This window comes from Manis pentadactyla, chromosome 4, assembly GCF_030020395.1.
Source record: "Manis pentadactyla isolate mManPen7 chromosome 4, mManPen7.hap1, whole genome shotgun sequence".
In the NCBI taxonomy this organism is placed as follows: Eukaryota; Metazoa; Chordata; class Mammalia; order Pholidota; family Manidae; genus Manis; species Manis pentadactyla.
Genome location: NC_080022.1, coordinates 170,870,386 through 170,891,844, shown reverse-complemented (window position 1 = coordinate 170,891,844; position 21,459 = coordinate 170,870,386). Strand labels below are relative to the sequence as shown.

General features: G+C 41.4%; 1 protein-coding gene across 2 annotated transcripts; it reads left to right on the top strand.

Moving 5' to 3' along the window:
- The first annotated feature begins 62 nt into the window (after positions 1-62).
- Positions 63-20,854, top strand: RETREG3 (reticulophagy regulator family member 3). 2 transcript variants are annotated; one of them, XM_036883006.2, is made up of 9 exons: positions 63-404; positions 11,711-11,817; positions 13,605-13,635; positions 14,558-14,684; positions 15,302-15,386; positions 16,141-16,278; positions 17,323-17,405; positions 18,160-18,292; positions 18,869-20,854. In XM_036883006.2, the coding sequence occupies exons 1-9, from the start codon at positions 166-168 to the stop codon at positions 19,180-19,182; spliced, it is 1,257 nt and encodes a 418-aa protein (XP_036738901.2). In that variant the 5' UTR covers positions 63-165; the 3' UTR covers positions 19,183-20,854. The 2 variants fall into 2 exon arrangements, with proteins under 2 accessions (XP_036738901.2, XP_036738900.2); XM_036883005.2 differs by having other exon boundaries at positions 68-404; positions 18,725-20,854.
- Positions 20,855-21,459: the final 605 nt, after the last annotated feature.

The window sequence follows — 21,459 nt, the reverse complement described above, 5'->3', positions numbered from 1 at the left end:
TACTCTGATGCAGCGTTGTCCCGTCTGGTGGAACGGAGCTAGAAGCTGTGCGCAAGCGCGCTTTGAAGGGAAACTGGACTCCGGCGCCGAATCGCGCATCTGCGCAGTTGGTGTTTATTGTGATTGTCGGGTCGCAGCCCCGGATGTTGTGGCTGCCGGGCGCGGATGGCGGAGGCAGTAGGGGTGGCCGCAGCCCCAGGCCCAGCTTCGGGGCCGACGTTCAGGAGCTCCCGCGCTATGTCAGGCTCCTGGGAGCGGGACCAGCAAGTTGAGGCGGCGCAACGGGTCCTCGTGGAGGTGCTGGGGCCTTACGAGCCTCTGCTGAGCCGGGTGCAGGCAGCCCTGGTGTGGGAGCGGCCGGCCAAGAGCGCCCTGTGGTGCCTGGGGCTGAACGCGGCATTCTGGTGAGAAAACTGGGCCCTCGGAAACCCTCCGAGGCGCGAATTCATCAGGTTTTTCTAGGGCTCTACGTCGCGCCTCCTCTGTTTTCTTCGCTGCATTGGTTCCTTTCTATATCTGCCTAATATTTCCTCACCTCCTTCCACTCCATCCTGCCTGCGGGCTTTGACACCCCTGTTCTCCCCAGGGCCTTCCATTTGTTTCCCCTGCTTTACTTGCTTCCGCACCCTCGCTCCGCACATCTAGCTGGACCTTCTGGTAACATCCTGAGCCTCTCGCGGTGAGAGACGGCACCTCATAGCCAGAAAACTACCCCTTCAAGTCCATCACCTCTCTTGTCTGCTCAAATGTGGTTTGAAGACTGTCCCATAAATTAGTAGTTATTATTGGAGTAGATGTGTGACGTCTTGAAAGGGTATGCATAGGCGTGATAAGGAAAACAATCTTGAGCGATCTGAATTAGCATGTTGGCTATCCTTTCGCTCACTCAAAGAAGTTTAAGTCTGAGAGTCAATGCGAGCCTCCAAAGCTGCAACTTGAAGGAAAACTGTAAGCTTTTAAAGGACAGTTATAAAATAGTGATTGTGAGATTTCACCCGTTTCAAAGCTACTTGTGATTGCATCTCCTCCCTTTTCCAAGGAAATAGGCATTTTTAGCCACGGTTTATAGTCAAGGAAATTGAGGATGTCTAATTGTGTGAGTTTCTCTGAGCTGGAAAAGTGGGACTGTAAATATGCTTTAAGTATCTGTGTGTGTCATGCTCTGTAAAAATGGAACTGCCGCTTCTCTCAGTTGTCATGACCTGAAGTGGACTTAAGTCTTCATTGGATCTGCCAAGCAAAGTTTGGATTTATTCATAACTAGGGGAAGTAACTAGGGGAAGTATTATCAAATTCCAAGGGAACTGAAGTGTAGGGAACTTCTACCGCTGAATGAAATAAGGCTGTTCCGGGTAAACCTGAAGCAGAACCACCTATGTGTTACCAAAAAAATTTGTTTTTGCCGAAAATAGCTTTAATCCTAAAATGTTTAGTTTTAAAACCAAAACATTTATTATCTTTTGTCTAAAAGATTTTCAGTGAGCTGGAGCAAGCAATTCCAAGTTCATTGACAGGAAGACTCCATATTCAGTTATTAAGTTAATCTCAGTCTGAAGGAGACTCGGGTTAAGGGATTCCTGGCAGTCGCTGGCATTTGTTGCTTCCAGAGTTTGTAGCAAACTTGATTGTAAACTTTTCATTTTTCTTCCTTGACCCTCTGGTACCTACTTCCCTCCTACTGGTCTTTGGCAGAAACTCTTAACTGCAGCACTTAATTCAGGAGCATTTTCCAAATTGACTTTTCTTCTTTTCCTCCCACCTCCCCATCCCAACCCCTAACCACAGAACATTCAATGAAAAACTTAATTTCCTACATTGGGATTGTACTTCTAGGGGAAAAGTTGGTCCTTACTGAACCAGCTTGTAGTAATGTGTGACTGCTGATATGTAAAAACTTCATCAGGATATAAATGAATCCTGATAAATCAAGGGTTTATTAATGCAAATGGGTCAGTATAGCATGTATGTTATTTTTGAGGAGGGGACTCTCCACATGCCCCTTGCCTGAGAACTTTTGAAGTACTCTGTGAAGTTGAGGTCTGCATATTAGTTGCTGCTCTGGCTGAGACACATCTTTAAATGTTACAGTTAGCTTTAATTTGCTGGCCCCCAACAGTGTTTACTAAAATTTACTAATAGGCTATGTTTAGAATCTCAGTCAGATCCCCTTTACCCACTCTGGATCTCTTAAAACATTGTCATGATTGGTCTTTATCTCTGGCATTTCTTTGTAGCTTGCCTGCTGTGTATCCAGAACAGTTACTCCTGTTACATTCTCATCACACTATAAGAGGTGGGGGAGAGAGAGAGTAAAATGAGGGTGTGACTATTGAGAGTGAAAGAGTAAGTGGGCATGCCATTTATGGAGAGGACTCCTACCTGTGAAGGCTACACAATGATGGTGTTAAGGTCCCAGAGGCTAAGGTAGTTTGGCCTTGGAGTTCACAGAATTGTTTGTTTTAGGACATGAGCTTTCTTGGAAAGTAGTTTGAGGTTCATAATGTAAGACTTCATATTCTAAGATCATCATGTGGATTATGGGTGTTTACATTTCATTTAGGAATGTCGCAGAGTGACTGTTCTTGGACATTTTAATTGTTAATGTTTGGGAAACAAAGGTGGATCATTGGCTAGGTCAGAAATCAGATCTGAAATATTTTATTTTTCTTTCATTATTTGTTTTGAATACATTTCAGTTAGTTAGCTCTCCATTTTTCAGTGTTCTGTTTTCTGATTAAAGGTTTCTCTGTACCTGTGAATGTGCCCTCTTACATCTTTTTTTTTAATTTAAGGTATAACTGATATACACTCTTATGAAGATTTCACAAGAAAAACAATGTGGTGATTACATTCACCCTTATTATTGAGTCCCCCCCCCCATGCCCCGTTGCAGTCACTGTCCATCAATGTAGTAAGATGCCACAGAGTCCCTATTTGTCTTCTCTGAGCTACACTGTCTTCCCCCTGACCCCACACACACCATGCCCTCAATCCCCTTCTCCCTCCCTCGCCACCTTCCCTCCCCCACCTCTCTCCTTTGGTAACCACTAGTCTCTTCTTGGAGTCTGTGAGTCTCTGCTATTTTGTTCCTTCAGTTTTGCTTCATTGTTATACTCCACAAATGAGGGAAGTCATTTGTTATTTGTCTTTCTCTGCCTGACTTATTTCACTGAGCATAATACCCTCTAGCTCCATCCATGTTGTTGCAAATGGTAGGATTTGTTTCTTTCTTACGGCTGAATAATATTCCATTGTGTATATGTACCACATCTTCTTTATCCATTCATCTACTGATGCACACTTAGGTTGCTTCCATGTCTTGGTTATTGTAAATAGTGCTGCGATAAACACAGGGGTGCATATGTCTTTTTGAAACTGGGCTGCTGCATTCTTAGGGTAAATTCCTAGGAGTAGAATTCCTGAGTCAAATGGTATTTCTATTTTTAGTTTTTTGAGGAAATATTGCTTTCCACAATGGTTGAACTATCTTACATTCCCACCAGCAGTGTAGGAGGGTTCCCCTTTCTCTGCATCCTCGTCAGCATTTGTTTTCTTGTCTTTTCTATGTTGGCCATCCTAACTGGTGTGAGGTGATATCTCATTGTGGTTTTAATTTTCACTTCCCTGGTAATTAGCAGTGTGGAGCATTTTTTCATGTTTCTGTTGGCCATCTGAATTTCTTCTTTGGAGAAGTGTCTGTTCATATCCTCCACCCATTTTTTAATAGGGTTATTTGCTTTTTGGGTGTTGAAGTGTGTGAGTTCTTTATATATTTTGGATGTTAACCCCTTGTTGGATATGTCATTAACAAATATATTCTCCCATACTGTAGGATGCCTTTTTGTTCTGCTGATGGGTGTCCTTTGCTGTAGAGAAGCTTTTTAGCATGATGGAGTCCCATTTGTTCATTTTTTATTTTGTTTCCCTTGCCCGAGGAGATGTGTTCAGGAAAACGTTGCTCATGTTTATATTCAGGAGATTTTTGCCTATGTTTTCTTCTAAGAGTTTTATGGTTTCATGACTTACATTCAGGTCTTTGATCCATTTTGAGTTTACTTTTGTGTATGGGTTTAGACAATAATCCAGTTTCATTCTCTTGCATGTAGCTGTCCAGTTTTGCCAACACCAGTTATTGAAGAGGCTGTCATTTCCCCATTGTATGTCCATGGCTCCGCCTTCTTACATTTTAATAAAACAAAAACATAAAAGAAAGATGTAGATGCCAAGGCTTTCACTCTTTTTCCCTTGCCCAGATTCCAGAGAGATTTTGGTGATCATATCAGAGATCTTCTAACCTATATTGCTTCTGGTTGCTGATCTGTTATTATCTCTGGAATAGTAACAGAAATGTCCAGTCTTCCTTTCCAATAGCTTGTATTTTCATTAGCCTCAACACCACCTGTATGAGCAGCAAGAGTGTATCCTGACAGGATCAGAAAAGAACAGGTTCAAGTAACTTTTTGGTTTGATTCATACATTGGAGGGAAGGGAAGGACAAAGGAGTCCTGGAAATGGGTGTGAACTCCAAGCCATTCTTGGAGTTCTCCCATGAAGAACATGTGGTTCAAGGAGGGCTAGATGACTGCTGAGCTTTTCAGTTTTCTGTGATTCTAGATGGTCTTTAAATTAGGGATATTGATTTAGAGCAGTCCACCAGCTGATTTCTGGTAAGATCTCTGTTGGGATTGGCTTTTCCACTCACTAGTCTGAAGCAACCATGCTACATTCTAGGAGATTCTAAGGACTCTCCTGTTTTCACAGTTGAAAAAAACAAGGTGTTGCCCTTCTCCCCAAGAAATTTCCCCAAATAAGAAAATGACCAGAGAAGTGATTAAAAGTATTTAGCAATTCTGATTTAAAAGGTAAGAATTTAAGTGAAAAGCAATAGTGAGGAACAGGAAATAGAAGGGAGGGCTCATTTAAGTAGAGACATCTGTTTGGTGTAAAAGAAAATCTACACATCAAATTTCAGATGGAATGTATTGAGCAAATGTTTCTAATGCTAGTCTTTGGAGGGTTCTTGGCTTTTGGTAGCTAAGAAGACTCCCAAGGATGGCTTGCCTTACCTAATTTTTTTGGCCTCACTTGTCATCAGTTTTTACCTATTAACATTAGCAGCTAGCTGGTTTCATTTCTAGTTCTGTGCAAGCTACATATATAGGTTGAGTTAATTTTTTTTGTTCTAATTTACCAGTGACTAGGCTCATTAACCAGACAGCCACAAGTGTTGAACAATAATGGGCTTTCTGTCCCTACAGGATGGGATACTTGTTCTGAAGTGCCACTGAGAGGCTTACTCTGTAGTAACAAAGGAACCCAGAAATAGTATCTTCTTTGACTGAAATAGTTATGTAATCTTTATTCTGTTTGGGACTATAGCATAAATTTTATAGCAAACTAATTTACATACTAACAATGAGGATGCATAGTATAGTTAACCTAAAAAAAAAAAGGTTTTGGAATTTCTCATGATTTTTCTGCACATCAGATTGTTTTTCCAGTGATAACTAACTGGATTTTATTTTAGTCTGTAATAATGGGGATAGACAGTTTACAAAGGAAAAAAAAACAAAAACAAATTAATGGTATATAACATTTTGCTCTCATTAGTCATTAAAAAATCGCAATGGCAATGGCAGTGGGTTTCTAATTTCTGCTTAATAGTTTTTTTTTTAATGGTAGAATTTAATTCTTGGGAAAGTATGGAAAAACTGGCATTATGGTTAATACAACATAAATTTGACAGCCTTTCTGGAGAGTAATTTGGCAACATGTATTAAGGTACTTAAAAAGGTAATACCTATTCAGGGGTTGGGGAAGATGAGGAGTGATCACCAGTGGGTTACGAGTTTATCTTTGGGGTACTGAAAATATTCTAATTAGATAATAGTGATAGTTGCACAACTCTGAATATACAAAAAGTCACTGAATTAGACATTTTAAAAGGGTGAACTTTATGGTAATGCAAAAGGACTGTACTCAATAATTTTATTTAAAAAGTTAATGCTTTTTGACCCAGTAATTCCACTTAGTTAATCATAAGTAAGGACAAAGATTTGTTCACTGAAATACAGTTCAGCTTTATTATATCAAAAATGGGAAACATCTTAGTTCAATTAGGGAAAGGTTTTAAAAGACTCATTGTATATATGATGGAATCATTTTTAGTTTTTTTTATGCTTTTCTGGTGATATAGGAAAATATATCTCTGTATTCTTAAGTGAGGAAAGAGATTTTTAAACCAGATATGTCATATATTATCATGGGGTTTTTATTTGTGAATTTTTTTTAAATAAAGGGAATACCTCTTCACATTTTGGGGTATGTATGTGGATAATGGGTCATTTCAAAAACTTTTTATTGTGGTAAATTAAAAATGTGTATATAAGTAGACAGACCAATTAATACATACCACCATGTGCCCAGCCTTAAAGTTTTTCGATTTATGGCCCATTTTATGTCTTCTATTTCCCAGTTCTTTTCTGCCTCCTCTGCTGATTTGAGGCAACTCCTAGATGTCATGTCATTTAATCTGTATTTCAGTATGTGTCTCTGGTAAAGACTTTCTAAAAAATACCATTACCATTATCATATATGAAAAATTAACGATTCCAGTCAGGGTTCAAATTTCCAATTTTCTCATCTGGTTTTTAAAAAGTTTATTTGGGTTAAGATCCAGATAAAGTCCACCTATTGTGACTGATTGCTCTGGTTTCTGTCTCTTACTCTGTTGGCTCCCTTTCAATCATTTATCCTCTTTGCAATTTATTTGTCCCGTAAAGTGTCCTATAGACTGGGTTTGACTGATTGCATCCTCATGGCTTCACACATTCCACTGTGCTCTGTATTCCCTGTAAATTGATAGATGGATGTAGAGGCTCAGTCAGATTCAGGCTCCAAAAGAAACTGTTTTGTTTTTTTTTAATACTGTTTAATAGGTGATGTACTAATTTCATTTTAATTTTCTTCTTTCTTTATTACTTCTAGTTTCTCAAGTTTCTCCAGGAAACATGCTTGCCTTTAGAAAAAAAAAGTAATATCATTAAGAAAAAATGGATTGCGAGCCCACAGTGGGTAGCAATAATGGGCTATGGGAAGTCCCCAAATAGAATAATTCATATGTGAATATCCAGAGTTGACTGCATTTGCATTTGTTCACTATGCTGGGAGGTTCTCAAATTGATTATAGTTGTTGAAAAATGTTTTGCTTGTTGTCTTACCAAACTTGTGTGCTGTCATACCTGCATGTGAATGTTTTGGTCTGCATGAACAGACACTGGGACTAAACTAATCCAGAGGACTCCCTTATTTTCCCTCCATTCCTTACTATATTAGTCTCAAAAGTACTTTATCTTCAGTAATGTCTGGTCTTTGCACATAACTGCAGAGTGTTTTTTTTTTACAGGTGGGCTTCCAGATTACCTCCATAAAATGACAAGCATAATGTGATCTCAGTATATTCAAAACACACCAATCTGAGATTGTATTCCCTTTTTATTTAGGAATTTACTAGTGAGGACTGGAAGGAAAGGAGCACATGCTTGTTCATATTCTTTTATATTTCATAGTCAGATCCCTAAGGGGACATTGTGGTATTAATTGCCTAGTTACCTTGGAGGGGTCAACTCTATTGGTCTGAAGTGATCTTTCCATTAATTAAGTTTTTATTGGTGTGGAAGAAGCTATTTTCCCAAGAAATGTTATTTTATATCACTGAGAAACTTTTCTTCCTCTGAAGTTCCTGTGGTAGGGTGTTTAAGAAAAGGACATTAAATCTGGTTCTAAAATTGATTTATGGACCAGAACTGATCTTGTTCAAGAAAATGCTCAGTTTTTTCCTTCATGACCCAGAAAATAATGCCCTTTGTAAAACGCTTTACTGATTCACCTTCATCTGCAGGATAAAATCCAGTACCCTTTGTCATAAAAGGCCCTTCAGCATCTGACTCCTGCCTCTCCCCCATACTCATTCCCTCCTTCTGTTCTGTATGTTTCAGTTCTATCAATCCACTTGTAGTTCCTTAAATATATCGTGCCAGCTTAAATGTGTCTCCTTATCTGAATGAACGTCCTCTCCTTCCCCACAACCCTTTTGCCCTGTTTTATTACTATTTACCTTTCAAATCTCAGCTTAGATGTCCTCTTCTTGTTAGCATTTTCCTTGTCATGTTATATTGCAGACACACACAGACACAAATACACTTGAGAGAAAGGTCCATGTGGTACTCTTTTTCTGTAACTGGGCTGTTTACCACAAGGTCTCAGCATATAACAGGCACTCAATAAATGTTTGTTGAACTGAGTTGAAGCATAGGTGGGAGCTATAAGAGGCTACTAAAATAGCCCAGGTCTTGGGATTTGCGGTCACCTTTTGGAAAACCGACCTTTCTTAGAACTTAATATCCCTTCCCTATCCCAGTTTGTCTTTGTGTTAGTAATCATGATCTGGGAAGTGGAAATTGCAGACAGTCTGTATTGCCTCCCCAGAGAGCCCTTTCTAGTACTCTTGAGAAAATAGCAGTCGCACCACATCCTGCTGCTGGGACAAAGAAGCGGCAGCACTGGGGAGCAAGGAGCTCTAGAGCCCTTATCCTTGGCCTTGTTAAATTTGCTTGTTTGTTGGGATGAACTGGCTTTGGAGAGAAGGTTAATAGCCTGGGGCCGCTCTAGAGGCTTATTGCTGTTAAGCTGCTTTCACTCTTTAATCTCACATATAATTACAGTATCCTTTAAGTGGATAGGATTGTCATTGGTGACTGGGTTTCTAAGTTCTTGTTTCATTCTATCCTTCACTCTTTGTGTAGTTTTTAAAATTATACAAAATAGATTCATGTTTATTGAAAACAAAGTACAAAAATGGAGACAAAAATTAAAGTTCTGCCAATCCCTGCATATATATTCACTTATACACACAGTAAAGCTTCTTTTATTTTTTAATAAGGATTATATTCAGTATTGTTCTGTGAGTATGTCAAGTCATTAGGTCATGAGTTGAGAAAAGGTCATTTATAACCAACCCTTGGTTATCCTTATGTCATTTGGTCAGTTGCTCTGTTAATAGCTAATAACACTTCTACACTGTAAAATTGAATAGAACTGTGTGTTAGACATGTATTAGGTGCCTTGTATTCTTGTCTTTTTAGTAAGATCAAGTGTGGTATTTTTATAGGTGATTGTGTTGTTTCTAAAACTTACAGACAGTCCTGCAAGACTTGTTGTTAAAGAGGTTAAAGCTAACTTACTGAATGTCACATGACTAAGCGTGGCTGTTCAGAGAACCAAACGCAAGCCAAGCCTTACTGCCTCGTGAACCACCTCTCTGTAAAGCATTTGCCTTCTCTTTTAGATCTTAGAACAACAGTGTTTCTCAAACCATCTGTGCTGAGGAAAGTGCTAACTTTCTATGTGACCTTGACCAAGCGTTGTTTTCTCCAATCTGTTGCAAATCAGTACTTTTGTAAAATACAGTATAAACAAGTAACTAGAAAAATTGAGTTTGGAAAGGCATAAAAAATACAAGTCCAAATATATTCTTAGATCCCAAATTCATCAAATTACTGTTAAAAGTTCTAAATGTTTTCAAATTCTACACTTACTTCATGGACTGGGAAAAAATCAGCTTGTGGGCCAGCACTGGACTACAGACATTCTGCAAGTCCCTGCCTTAGAGGCTTTGGGGTGGTGTAATAGAAAAATCCTTAAGAACTAGTTTTTGTTTTTAATATTTTGTGGAAGATTTTAAATTTATACAGAGATAGAATAGTATAAATAAAGAATTCCATGTACACATCAACTACTTCAACAATTAGTAACTCACAGTCAATCTGTTTCATTTTCTTTGACACCCTTAAGCTTGCCAAACTATTATTTTGACACAAATCCTAGACATCATCTCATTTCATTCATAAATATTTTAGTATGTATCTCTAAAAAAATAACTTTAAAAACACAGCTTCTGTAACATTATCACACCTAAAAAAATTAACAGTAATTGCTTAATATCTTCAGATGTGCTGTCAGTGTTCAGATTTTACAGATTGTTTGTAAATATCTCTTTATGGGTGATTTCTTCAAATAAGAACTAGCTTTTCCTTCATTCTATTAATGTGATACATCACGTGGATTTTTTTTTTTTTTTAAGTTTTAATATTTATTTTATGACCTTCGGTGAGCTACTTAAATCTCTTTGTGCTCAGATTCTTCATCTTTATTTATTATTATTATTTTTTTTAATAATTATTTTTTATTGAAGGGTAGTTGACACACACTATTACATTACATGAGTTTCAAGTGTACAACACAGTGGTAGAACATTTATATACATAATTCTAGGTTCCAGCTATCACCCTACCAGGCTGTTACAATATCTTGACTATATTCCTTATGCTATACATTACATCCCGGTTACTTATTTATTTTACCATTGGAAGTCTGTCCTTTTTTTTTTTTTTTTTTTTTTGTGAGGGCATCTCTCATATTTATTGATCAAATGGTTGTTAACGACAATAAAATTCTGTATAGGGGAGTCAATGCTCAATGCACAATCATTATTCCACCCCAAGCCTAATTTTTGTCAGTCTCCAATCTTCTGAGGCATAACAAACAAGTTTTTACATGTAGAACAAATTCTTACATAATAAATAAGTTACATAGTGAACAGTACAAGGGCAGTCATCACAGAAACTTTCGGTTTTGCTCATGCATTATGAACTATAAACAGTCAGTTCAAATATGAATACTCATTTGGTTTTTATACTTGATTTATATGTGGATACCACATTTCTCTCTTTATTATTATTATTTTTAATAAAATGCTGAAGTGGTAGGTAGATACAAGATAAAGGTAGAAAACATAGTTTAGTGTTGTAAGAGAGCACATGTAGATGATCAGGTGTGTGCCTGTAGACTATGTGTTAATCCAAGCTAGACAAGGGCAATAAAACATCCATCACGTGGATTTTTATATGTTGAACCCCTTGCATCCTGAAATTAGAAGTTGTTCATGGTGTATCATGCTTTTAATATGCTATATATTTTAATAATACTCAGTTTGCTAGTATTTTATTGAGGATATTTGCATCTATATTCATAACAGATATTGGTCTTTACTTTTCTTGTAGTATCTTTGTCTGGATTTGGTATTAGAGTAATGCTGGTCTCAAAGTGAATCAAGAAATGTTGCCTTTTCTTCAGTTTTGGAAGGATTGGTGTTAATTTCAAAGAACTGGCTTTCAGACATCGCTTCAGTGCTAACTTTCTATGTGATCTTGATCAAGCTGTTTTACTATGTTGGGCCTCAGTTCTTTCATCTGTAAAAGGATATCTAATTGAATTAAATGCTCTTTAATTCATTTCTATCAGTTTGTTGCCCTACACTAGGGTCTAATTTGGTAGAAAGATGTTTGCTGTCATTGTAAAAACTTGTTATTAATGATGAATTTCTCCCTGAAATTAAGAGAACTACAGACTTGAAAGTTGAAAGGGGCTTTAAGAGGTTATTTGTTTTAGTCCCCTGCTTTTACAGAAACAAATTATTGTCTTTGCCGCATACATAAAACAGGTGAAGTTCAGAAGGTTTTAAGTGATTGTCCTAAGATATATAACTAGGACTTAAGTCTGTTTACTACAGGGCCTGTGGTGCACCTATGTTTTTTTCCGGAAGTTAGCATAATTGGATAATGATTTTTCTTGTGTTTTTCCTTCCCTGTAGGTTCTTTGCACTGACATCCCTTCGCCTTGTGTTTTTACTTGCATTCAACTTGATGATCATTGTGTGTATAGATCAATGGAAGAACAAAATCTGGCCTGAAATAAAAGGTGAGTTTAGTAGCATTTAGAACAATCTGAACTGGAAATGGTCTTTCCTATAATTTTTTCCTTTGATTTTGGGGGTTTATGAGGGAGTTTGTGGAACTGGGAGTATCTTTTTATGTCTCACTTAATTTGCTTTGGGAGATACTTGAAGGGCTAGTGCTCCATCTGTAGTTCCTTAGAACCAAGTTCCACCATTTCCATTGTAATTAAGCTCAGGAAATCTACATCCACCACCTGAGACTTTCTTCCCTCATAATTGGCCTCAAGTTTTTAAAAAATAATTCTCCTCATTGGATACTCATTTTTAGTGAGGCAGTGTCAATTTGCCTCTCAGGAATTTGTTTGAAATAGTTAATTTGCAAAGCACTAAGCTAGGCATTGTGACTTATGTAAAGTACTCTAAAATATGGTTCCTTTTCTCAAAGATTATATATACATAAACCTAAGGAAAGTTAAATGACAGAGAACAGTACCAGAGATCTCACAGTGCAGTATATCAGCAGTTTGTCATGCATTAGACCCAGCTCAAGCCTTGAGTGAAGCAAAAGATTTGGACAGGTGGAGAGAGAAAGGTTTTTAGAGGGGCCAATAGCCTGACTAGTCTGAGGAACCAGAAGCTGTAAAGCATCTCCTGAGAGCAGAGAGCCAATCATTTTCAGAGGAGTGAAGAGGTCATTGAAAGGTGTGCTAGGAAATAAAACTGAAAGTATATCGGGTTTGTATTAAAAGGTCTTAAAGTTAGGCTTAGCAGTTTAGATTTTATACTGTAGGTAGTGGGTGGTCATTGAAAATTTTATTAGAGCTATATGCTGAGATAATACTAAAGATTAATTTGGTTTTTGGAAATATATATGTATATATTTTATATTGAGGTATAAAGATTAATTTGATAGCATTTTACAGGACCACCTGGAAGGAGAAAAAGGGAGAGGGAGAGGATCTGAGAGGAGACTATGGCTGTACCTGTGTGAGTAGTCAGAGGTGTCTGTGGGAACGAATGATGGATGGCTTATAGAGCTGTGGAGAAAGAAGACAATACATTAAGACCGATACATAGGGCTTTGGGAGAGTAAAGGATTAAAGCCAGCTTTGGGATTTCAAAGCTGGGAGAGTAGGAGAGTGGCATTATAGTTAGCAGACATAGGCAACGTCAGTCAGGGGAGTTGGTTGGTTTGGGTGGGAGTGAGAGAGAGGAAAATTGATGTAGGTTTTGGACATGTTGATTTTGAAATGTTGGCAAGATATCCAAACCAGAGTGTATAGCTTTTAAATACATTCCCATCCTACTTTGCAGAGACTTCAAGGAATCATGTAATTCATCCCCCCGTCTTATGGCTGGTGAATGTCAAAAGACTTAACATCATTCATTGTTGTTAATAGATCTCTTTTTTAGAGAGAATAGGCAGATTTCTAGTGTTTTAGTTATGACATGCCTTGGTAACCTGGTGCACGTTGATGTGTATGAGCAACCCAGATACATTTGTGGGGTGGGATGGACCATTTTTTGTGTGCACCTTGGCTCTTAGATGTAGGAATTAAAAGGGCCTTAATGCTCCATTTGGATCCTCCCCCTACCCTGCCCTGCTGGAGAAATGAGCAGGCATCAGCCATCATTCCCTTGTCTGCAGCTCCCTCACTCTAGCAGTATAACATGGTGTTTCCTTTTTATTGACTATTACTGTTTTCTTTTTCCGAAACCTATTAAAACTTGAGCTGTCAGACAAACAGCCTAACATTTTCATGTTTAGTTTCCCTACCAACTAATGCTCGTGTTTGTTTTAATATTGTAGTGCCAAGACCCGACGCATTAGACAATGAGAGGTATGGAACACTAATTAAATCCCTTTTTCTTGCTCTGATTGATTCTCTTGTTGTAATATTCTGGTTACATGTTGTTAACTCTGTGTTCTGGACACCAAGTATAAGCTGAGAACCTAGTCTGTTCCAAATAATCATTTTAACAAATCCTAAAGTTCAGGCAGCAATATGTTGAGATGGCTAGTGGCCTCTGATATTTACAAGAGAAGTTTCTGAAAAGGAAGCATTATTGTGTCCCAAAACCTGACATACCAGGGAATTAGCTGCATCATTCAGCCCTAGTGTGAAAACTTAGAGACAGCTTATCTAATTTGTCTCCTGGCTTTTATGCCAGGTCATTAAGTGTTTTCTATGACTTGCTATTTAAAGTTCCTGGTCAGAAAACGCATTGGTTCTGGTATCAGCAAGCCAAAGATTCCTCTTGTGTCTTTACAACTCCTGCTTTCATTTCTCTGTTCATTCATCCCATGTGTTTGATCCAAGGAATTTTCTCTGCTACAGTTTATTTTGGTTTTATTTATATTCTGAGGGTTCATCCACCATTGCCTTCCCCTCAGCACCAGTGGTTTCAGACTGTCCTTTACTTTTAACCCCGGATTGCAATCACTGTGAATTGCAATGGTCTGAGCGCAGGGCAGATGTTTCTAAGCACAAAAGGGCCTTGGAGTTGGTGGACAGGTTTATATACAGGGACTGGGCTGCTTGCTCACAGGGTGGAGTTGTCAGAACAAGTCTGCTCTCCTACTCCCTAAATTCAAGTTTCAACCTGGGTGAGCTAAAAAGAAAGTCATGCTTCACCTCCAAAGTACCTCAGACTAGCCACTCCCAGTTCCTATTGAAACCCGGATACACTGGCTGCCTATACAGCAACATGTGGGGAACCTTCAATACCCTCCTTTCACAGCTCCCCTTCTCTCTCCCTTAGCTGGGGCTTTGTGCACCCTCGGTTGCTCAGCGTGCCCGAGCTCTGCCACCATGTAGCTGAAGTCTGGGTTAGTGGGACCATTTTCATAAGGAATCTTTTGCTTTTCAAAAAGCAAAGCCCAGGCAAGGTAAGACTCTTCCCTTTTTCACTTTCATTTCTGGCTCCTCAGTTCAGTCTATGCCAAACTAAAACAGCTCTTTTACTATGTATCCTCATTCAAGAAAGAAAAGACCATGAGGTTTGTGGAGACAAAGGGAAGTTTTAGGAAGAAGCTTCTGAGTGGCCACAAGACTCCTCCTTTGAATGCTTACACTTAGATTAGGCCATCTTCCCGCCCCAAGATGGGAAGGAAAGCTTGCTTTTGTGCAGTCAGTATCATATTAAATGTGGTAGGTTGTTGGGTTTTTTTGTTTTACTTTGACTTAAAAAACCCACCACCAACACTAGCTTTCAGAGAGAATTTTTGGCTAAGTCCTATTCAAACCAATTTCTCAGCATGAAAAGTGCAGCCCTGTGGGGTTAGCCACATATAAGAAGTTTGAATAGAAGTGGACATCCTCCTTTTCCTCCCAAACAGAACCACCACTGGATGCGGCAGTGGCTGGATACACCTGTCATTCTGTCTATGCTTTATACTCATAGGTCATTAAGAATCATTTCAGTACATCTCCATCTTACCCCCCATCCCTACCCCAGTCTCCTGCCATATAGCAGAAACTTAATACTATTTCCTGGCTCCCCTAGTTCTGCTTGCTGAGTTGTGGGATACTGACCTTTTTGGCTGTCTTGGGCCGCTACATCCCTGGGCTCCTGCTGTCCTACTTCATACGTAAGTATGGCCTGTGCCTCTCTCCTGAACTTACCCTCATAATGGCTTTTCAGCTATAGCTAACTCTGGGTCTAGAGAGAGGACTTTCTATTTTCATGACCTGTTTAGTATCATGAAAATATCTTTCTTATTTGTAGCAGGCTCCCAACATAAAAAGTTATTTTCTCAAGTCAGCTTTAGAAATTGATGAGGGTCCTCTAACATACATTGTATTACCAACTATAAAGGACTGTCTGTCCCTATTTAAGGAGGGGATTTTTAGAGTCAGTATATTGTGTATCATCAGATACAACCTAACTCTTAGGGGATCCTCTGCTAGGTTCTGTTTACCCTGCAGCAGTTCTGTAAATTTAGTGACTTCTTTTTGGCATGAACTCTGCTTGTTTGGGGCTGGAAGAACTGAGTGGTTATGGCTGTGGCCATTATATCAGAAGCTCACATGACCTGTTGTGTAGTTTCTGAGGTATTGCTACCTCACTGAGCCTTGTTTATGGCTCAGTGACACCCATATGCAAGTGACCGCACTGCTGGGTTCTGCCCTCAGTGCATCAGCACCACACAGCTGTGCACATCCCTGTAGGCGGCTGCCAGAGTGTGTGCCTCCCCCCCCAACTTCTTCACATAGTAGGGAAACCAGTGGAGATGACCAGCTGTTCACACTGTATCCAAGCCTGAAGGACACAATAGCAGAGGGACAGTTAGGACTGTTTCATGCAGCCCCTTTTCCATTTTGCCACTGTTTCCCACTCTCTAGTTGTCACTGTCATGATGTGGCCCCTTGCTGTGTACCACCGGCTGTGGGATCGAGCATATGTACGGCTCAAGCCAGCTCTGCAGCGGCTGGACTTCAGTGTCCGTGGCTACATGATGTCCAAGCAGAGAGAGAGACAATGTAAGTGTCAAGGGGATGCCTCCTTCTACTTGGGCAGTTTGGGGGAGAGAAGAAACCTGGAGGTGCTATAACAGGTCCTTGTAAGTGGGAGAAGTGTGGATGGTAGGTAAAAATGATACTGTATTCCAGGGACATCTATGCAGACTTCTCAGTTTTTCTCATTTGGAATTCTAGACATGCATTTTAAATAAATCTGAGAAAAGCTCTCCTAAGTTGAAACAGAGACAGACAGCGGAGATACCCCTAGTGGTTGCTACTTTTATGAAGCATTTTCCATATGCCCAACTACTGTGCTGGCTGCACTGCATGTCCTCTTACTTAACCTTAACAACCACCTTGAGAAGGGGGTAGTGTTATCTTCCTTTTCCAGTTGAAATTGAAGCTCATAGTGAATGGCTGTGCAGGTCTTTTAAACCCCTAAGCCAGGTCTCTTTTCTCTACTGAAAGCTGCTTTCAAAGATGATTCAAAACTGCCAACACTTCAGATGCCAGAAGTACACTAGCCCAGGATCCTCCAACACCCAAATGACAGCTGTGCAGACTTTTTCCTTCTTTCTGTGGTCTGGTCAGATTGAATGTTTCTTTAAGCCCTGGCCTTCAAAGAAGCCTGCATGTAATCACCATGGCTGGGGTAGCCAGTTGAATGGTATCAGCCCTCAAAAGCCCTGATATAAGAGATGGGGCATCTCTCTTTGCCCTCTCTTAGGAAAGTGTTCACTTTTCACCTGGACATCTGGCCTGCCCCTAGCTGCTTCTGTGAGTTGTTAACAAGCCTGGTAGTTGGTCATTTGACCAGAACAGAAATGAGGAGAGCTGGTAGAGGGAGAGAGGTTGGAAGAGATTTTTCTCTCCTGTGTTGTTAGCTTACCTTTGCCACTTAAGCTCAGCAATCTTCTCCTCAGGCATTGTTATATAGGCTTAGGGCCATATTCAGAGGGGTTCATTTGCTTATGTCCTGATTTCATGCCTTTGAAGTCCAAAGCAGGTGTGGGGGGCGTCTCCTCTCTAGGTTAGGTGTCAAAGCCTTCTGTTCTTTCCACATAGTGCGCCGCAGAGCTCTACACTCAGAACATACCAGGGACAACCACAGTGACAGTGAAGAGGAGCTTGCTGCCTTCTGTCCTCAGGTATCTTGGGTGTGGGCAGTGAACCACTGGCCAGTTTTCCTTAGCTCCCTTTCATCCATTTGGCACCTCACATTTAGGCGGTAACCACCAGGCTCATTATGGGTTCTCCAAGGCCCTCCCCTCCTTGCCCACAGAGCAGTGAGGAGAAAACCTAGTGTTATATTGGGGCTTTGTACATGGGTCTCACTTTGAGCCTGGTGACCAGCACCCCTCTTCCATGTCTCCTTTTTACTCCATCATGGCAGAACCTCTAGAACAGGCATGATTGTCTTTTTATTTATTTATTTTTTATTTTGGTATCATTAATATACAATTACATGAGCAACATTGTGGTTAACAGATTCCCCCCATTATCAAGTGCCCACCACATACCCCATTACAGTCACTGTCCAGCAGCATGGCATGATTGTCTTTTAAACAGCACAGCCTACCTTAGCTCAGGCAGCGTATGTATTCTCCTGGCCACCTGTGCAAAGTATTCTCTGGGTCACTTGTTTGGTTAAGAATGCATGATTGATTGACTTTCAAGACTGCTTTCCTTTCTGTGCTCAAGATTGATGAATCAAGGTGTTTTTCTTGAGGGAGCAGCCTAAAGGGATCAGGATTTTGACAAAAGCCCCCATCCATGCCTGGTTACACCACTGGCAATAGGGTAGCCTTTGGGCCCACTTATTAGTAAAGCTGTAACTGGGCAACTGCACCTGTTCCTAATGGCATCATCTCTTCAGGTTTGTCGGTCTTTTCTTTTCCCAAGCTGGATGATTCTGCTGTTGCCAGGGAATTGGCCATCACAGACTCCGAGCACTCAGATGCTGAGGTCTCCTGTACAGACAATGGCACATTCAATCTTTCACGGGGCCAAACACCTCTAACAGAAGGATCTGAAGGTGAGAACCTTGGATCTGAGTTGATGACTTTGATGGTTGCCTCTCAGCTTCCCCTGGGCAGCAAGGATACTGTCCCCTCCTCTCCTGTGTTCTGAGCTGTGGATCAGGTTGCTGAGCAGCCTTAGGGTATGGCTACAGCTAGGATGACACTGCTGCCCTCCTTGAAACCCTCAGTCCCTTAGCAGCCTCAGGTTCTAGGCTCCCGGCAGGGAGAGGGTTAGGCGTGTTAGAGGAAGAGAGGGGAGTTCTCTGGCCAGTAGAGGTCACAGCACTCCATAAGTGAAGGGGAAAACCTGACCAGTGCCACAGGTTTTGTTTCACCCTGAGAAATCCAGGGTGGAAAAATACGGTTATATGGGGCTGATTTTGTGGGGCTGGGGCACAGGAGGGCCAGGTAGTTGCCATGTCTCAGATATCCCTCTATTCTCCCAGACCTAGATGGTCACAGTGACCCAGAGGAATCCTTTGCCAGAGACCTTCCAGACTTCCCTTCCATTAATGTGGATCCTGCTGGCCTGGATGATGAGGATGATACTAGCATTGGGATGCCCAGCTTGATGTACCGTTCTCCACCAGGAGCTGAGGAGCCCCAGGCGCCCCCTGCTAGCCAGGCTGAGGCTGCACTGCCGGAGCTCCTGCTTGGTGCGCTGCCCACCGGATCCAACCTCACCAGCAACCTTGCCAGCTTGGTCTCCCAAGGCATGATCCAGCTGGCCTTGTCAGGGGCTTCCCAGCCAGGCCCTTCTGGCCCACCTCCTCGGAGAGCAACAAGAGGCTTCCTCCGGGCCCCCAGTTCAGACCTGGACACTGATGCAGAGGGGGATGACTTTGAACTTCTGGACCAGTCAGAGCTGAATCAGCTGGACCCTGCCAGTTCCAAGAGCCACTGAGGCAGAGACTCCTTTTGGGGATCACTGAGGTTTAAGTTTTTTTTCTCCCTGTCTCACTTAAGGTGAAGGGGCAAGGGAAGAACCCAGGTCCCATCCCCTGAATTATGTTTGTGTGCTTGGTGGCCTGGCTGATGCTCAGAAGCCTGCTGAGAGGATACTCCCTCCCCTGCTGCCAGCTGGATACCCATTTCTGAGTTCAGTCACTGCAGGGAGAGTATGCTCCCACAAGGGAGGCTTCTGTCCAACAGGATGGTACTTCTGGGGAACAAAGTAGTCAGGGGTACTGGTTCCCCTTTGAAGGGGTGCTGCTGTTTGCTCTAGGTATGGGTGCTTGGGGGTCCTCAGTGGCAAAAGAGCCCTTCCCTTCCTTCACCTCCGCAGAGCTTCAAGTCAGGCAGCAGCTGGAAGAGTTACATTGTCATCATCCTCTTTTGCTAAGCCATGATTTGTCTTTTTTCTAAGCAAGCTTGACCTTTGGCTCTGCAGAGCAGGCCTGCTCCTTCTGCCCCCAGCCCATCATTTCTTGAGGCCTAACCCTCAGTGCTCCAAAATACCGCTTATGAAATTTAAGAAATGTGAATATGATGTTATGATGTGGGGTAAGTCTCTTTGACATTACTGTGGGCCACGGGGTCAGCTGGCTGGGAGGGTGAGTGCCTCTGTATCTCATGGTCTCATGGAATCTTCTGGAGCTGCCTGGTTATCTTTGGTGCTGTTAACCCCTGGCTCCATTTGACTGTCAGCCTGAGCAGTGAGCAATAGCAATACCATAACATACCCATTTCTATGTTCCTGTTTCTTCCCCTGCTTCTCCTTTGGAGAAGCAATAATTCCATGGGGGATGTCAGAGTAGCACTTTACAAATGGCTCAGTGGCATTCATCCCAGGAGCCACCAGCTCTTCTTGCACCAGCTATTCTTACTCTCTGTTAATCTCCTTTAATCGTTTATTTTCAACTGCTTCTCAATTTGGCAGAGCCTAGTTAAGCATAAGCCCAGTTAGCAAGAATGTGTCTGATCAGCAGAGAGCCCTCTAAGGGGTCTCTCCTCCACTGCCCCTAGTAAAATCATGTGAGCCCCAAACTAAAAACGGTAATTAGTTCTAAACCTGTGCTAGTCTGTAGCCTCTGTCTGCCATCCCCAGGCAGAGCTCAAGCCAAACTCATCTGTCCTCTTGCCCTCTGCGTTAACCCTTGCTGATCCTCAGGGACCGCTCCCCCAATACTTCCATACCTGGGTGAGGGATGTAGACAGAGCCCATTTCCATGTGCTGCAGGTGGACTGTGCTAACACGTTTGCTCTTGGCTGACGGATAAGGTAGAGCCAGGGAGTGAAAATTGTGAATGGTGAGGAGGGGGAAGAGCTATTCCGTTGTCCCTAACCTTTGTGTGAAGGTTAGAGTAACAGCATCCCCCCCACTTAAGGGTTCTCAGATGGACTCTGGACACCTCTCTTCTCTGAGCCTAGATGTCACGAGCAGGTGAACTCTGATGTGGAGAAAGAAACAGGAGATTAAGGAAAGGAGTGGGATTTTGTGTGTTTGCCTGAGTGTGTGTAGCTTCATGCCTTGAGAGTTGACAAATGGGAGGGAAGGAAGGAGAGCAAAATCTTAGTAAGGTGTTTCTTGTACCTGGGGGATCCTGCTCTGAATCTCCTTAGTCCTCCACTGTGAATTGGGGTGGGGAGCGGGGTGGGAGAGGTGCTGGGGAATAAATCTTGTATGAGAACAATCTTTTAGAGACTGATGTCTGTCAATGGTGCCCTAATCTTGATAGGTCTTTTCTTGTTAATCTAAGATGTGATTAATTTGAGGTGACAGCTTCAGAAGAGGAAGCCCAGGTGTGAGGGACCCACCTGCACATCCCTATTCGTCCTTTGTGATGGCCAGAACAGTCACCGTGATGACAATCACCGTGGGTGGTATAAGGCCACTGCCCTTCCCTAGGAGAGCCCAGACAAGAGCGTAACTGGTGCTCTTGTCTGGCGTTTAGCCAGCAGTTCATTTCTAATTCTTAATATTGTCCCCTCAGCGCTTGAAAAATACATGTTTCAAAGGCTAATGAGATTTTAGTTAACAGAAGGCTTAAAAAATAAAAAGGACCATAATCTTCCTCTGGATTGTTTGAGCTGCTGGAACAGCTGCCTTTTGGCTTTCAGCTGACCTCAGAAACTAGAAATACTTATTTCAGGCTTTGTCCCACTGGCCACTGGGGGCAGGAGTGGAAAGCACCTGCCAGGTGTTGCCTTAAGATTGACTCGTAACAGGAAACTCTACAAG

Coding starts and splice junctions, on each gene's coding strand:
- RETREG3 (XM_036883005.2), top strand. CDS start 166: ATGGCGGAGGCAGTAGGGGTGGCCGCAGCCCCAGGCCCAGCTTCGGGG. Junction 405..11,710: donor GGGCTGAACGCGGCATTCTG/GTGAGAAAACTG, acceptor CCTTCCCTGTAG/GTTCTTTGCACTGACATCCC. Junction 16,279..17,322: donor CAAGCAGAGAGAGAGACAAT/GTAAGTGTCAAG, acceptor CTTTCCACATAG/TGCGCCGCAGAGCTCTACAC.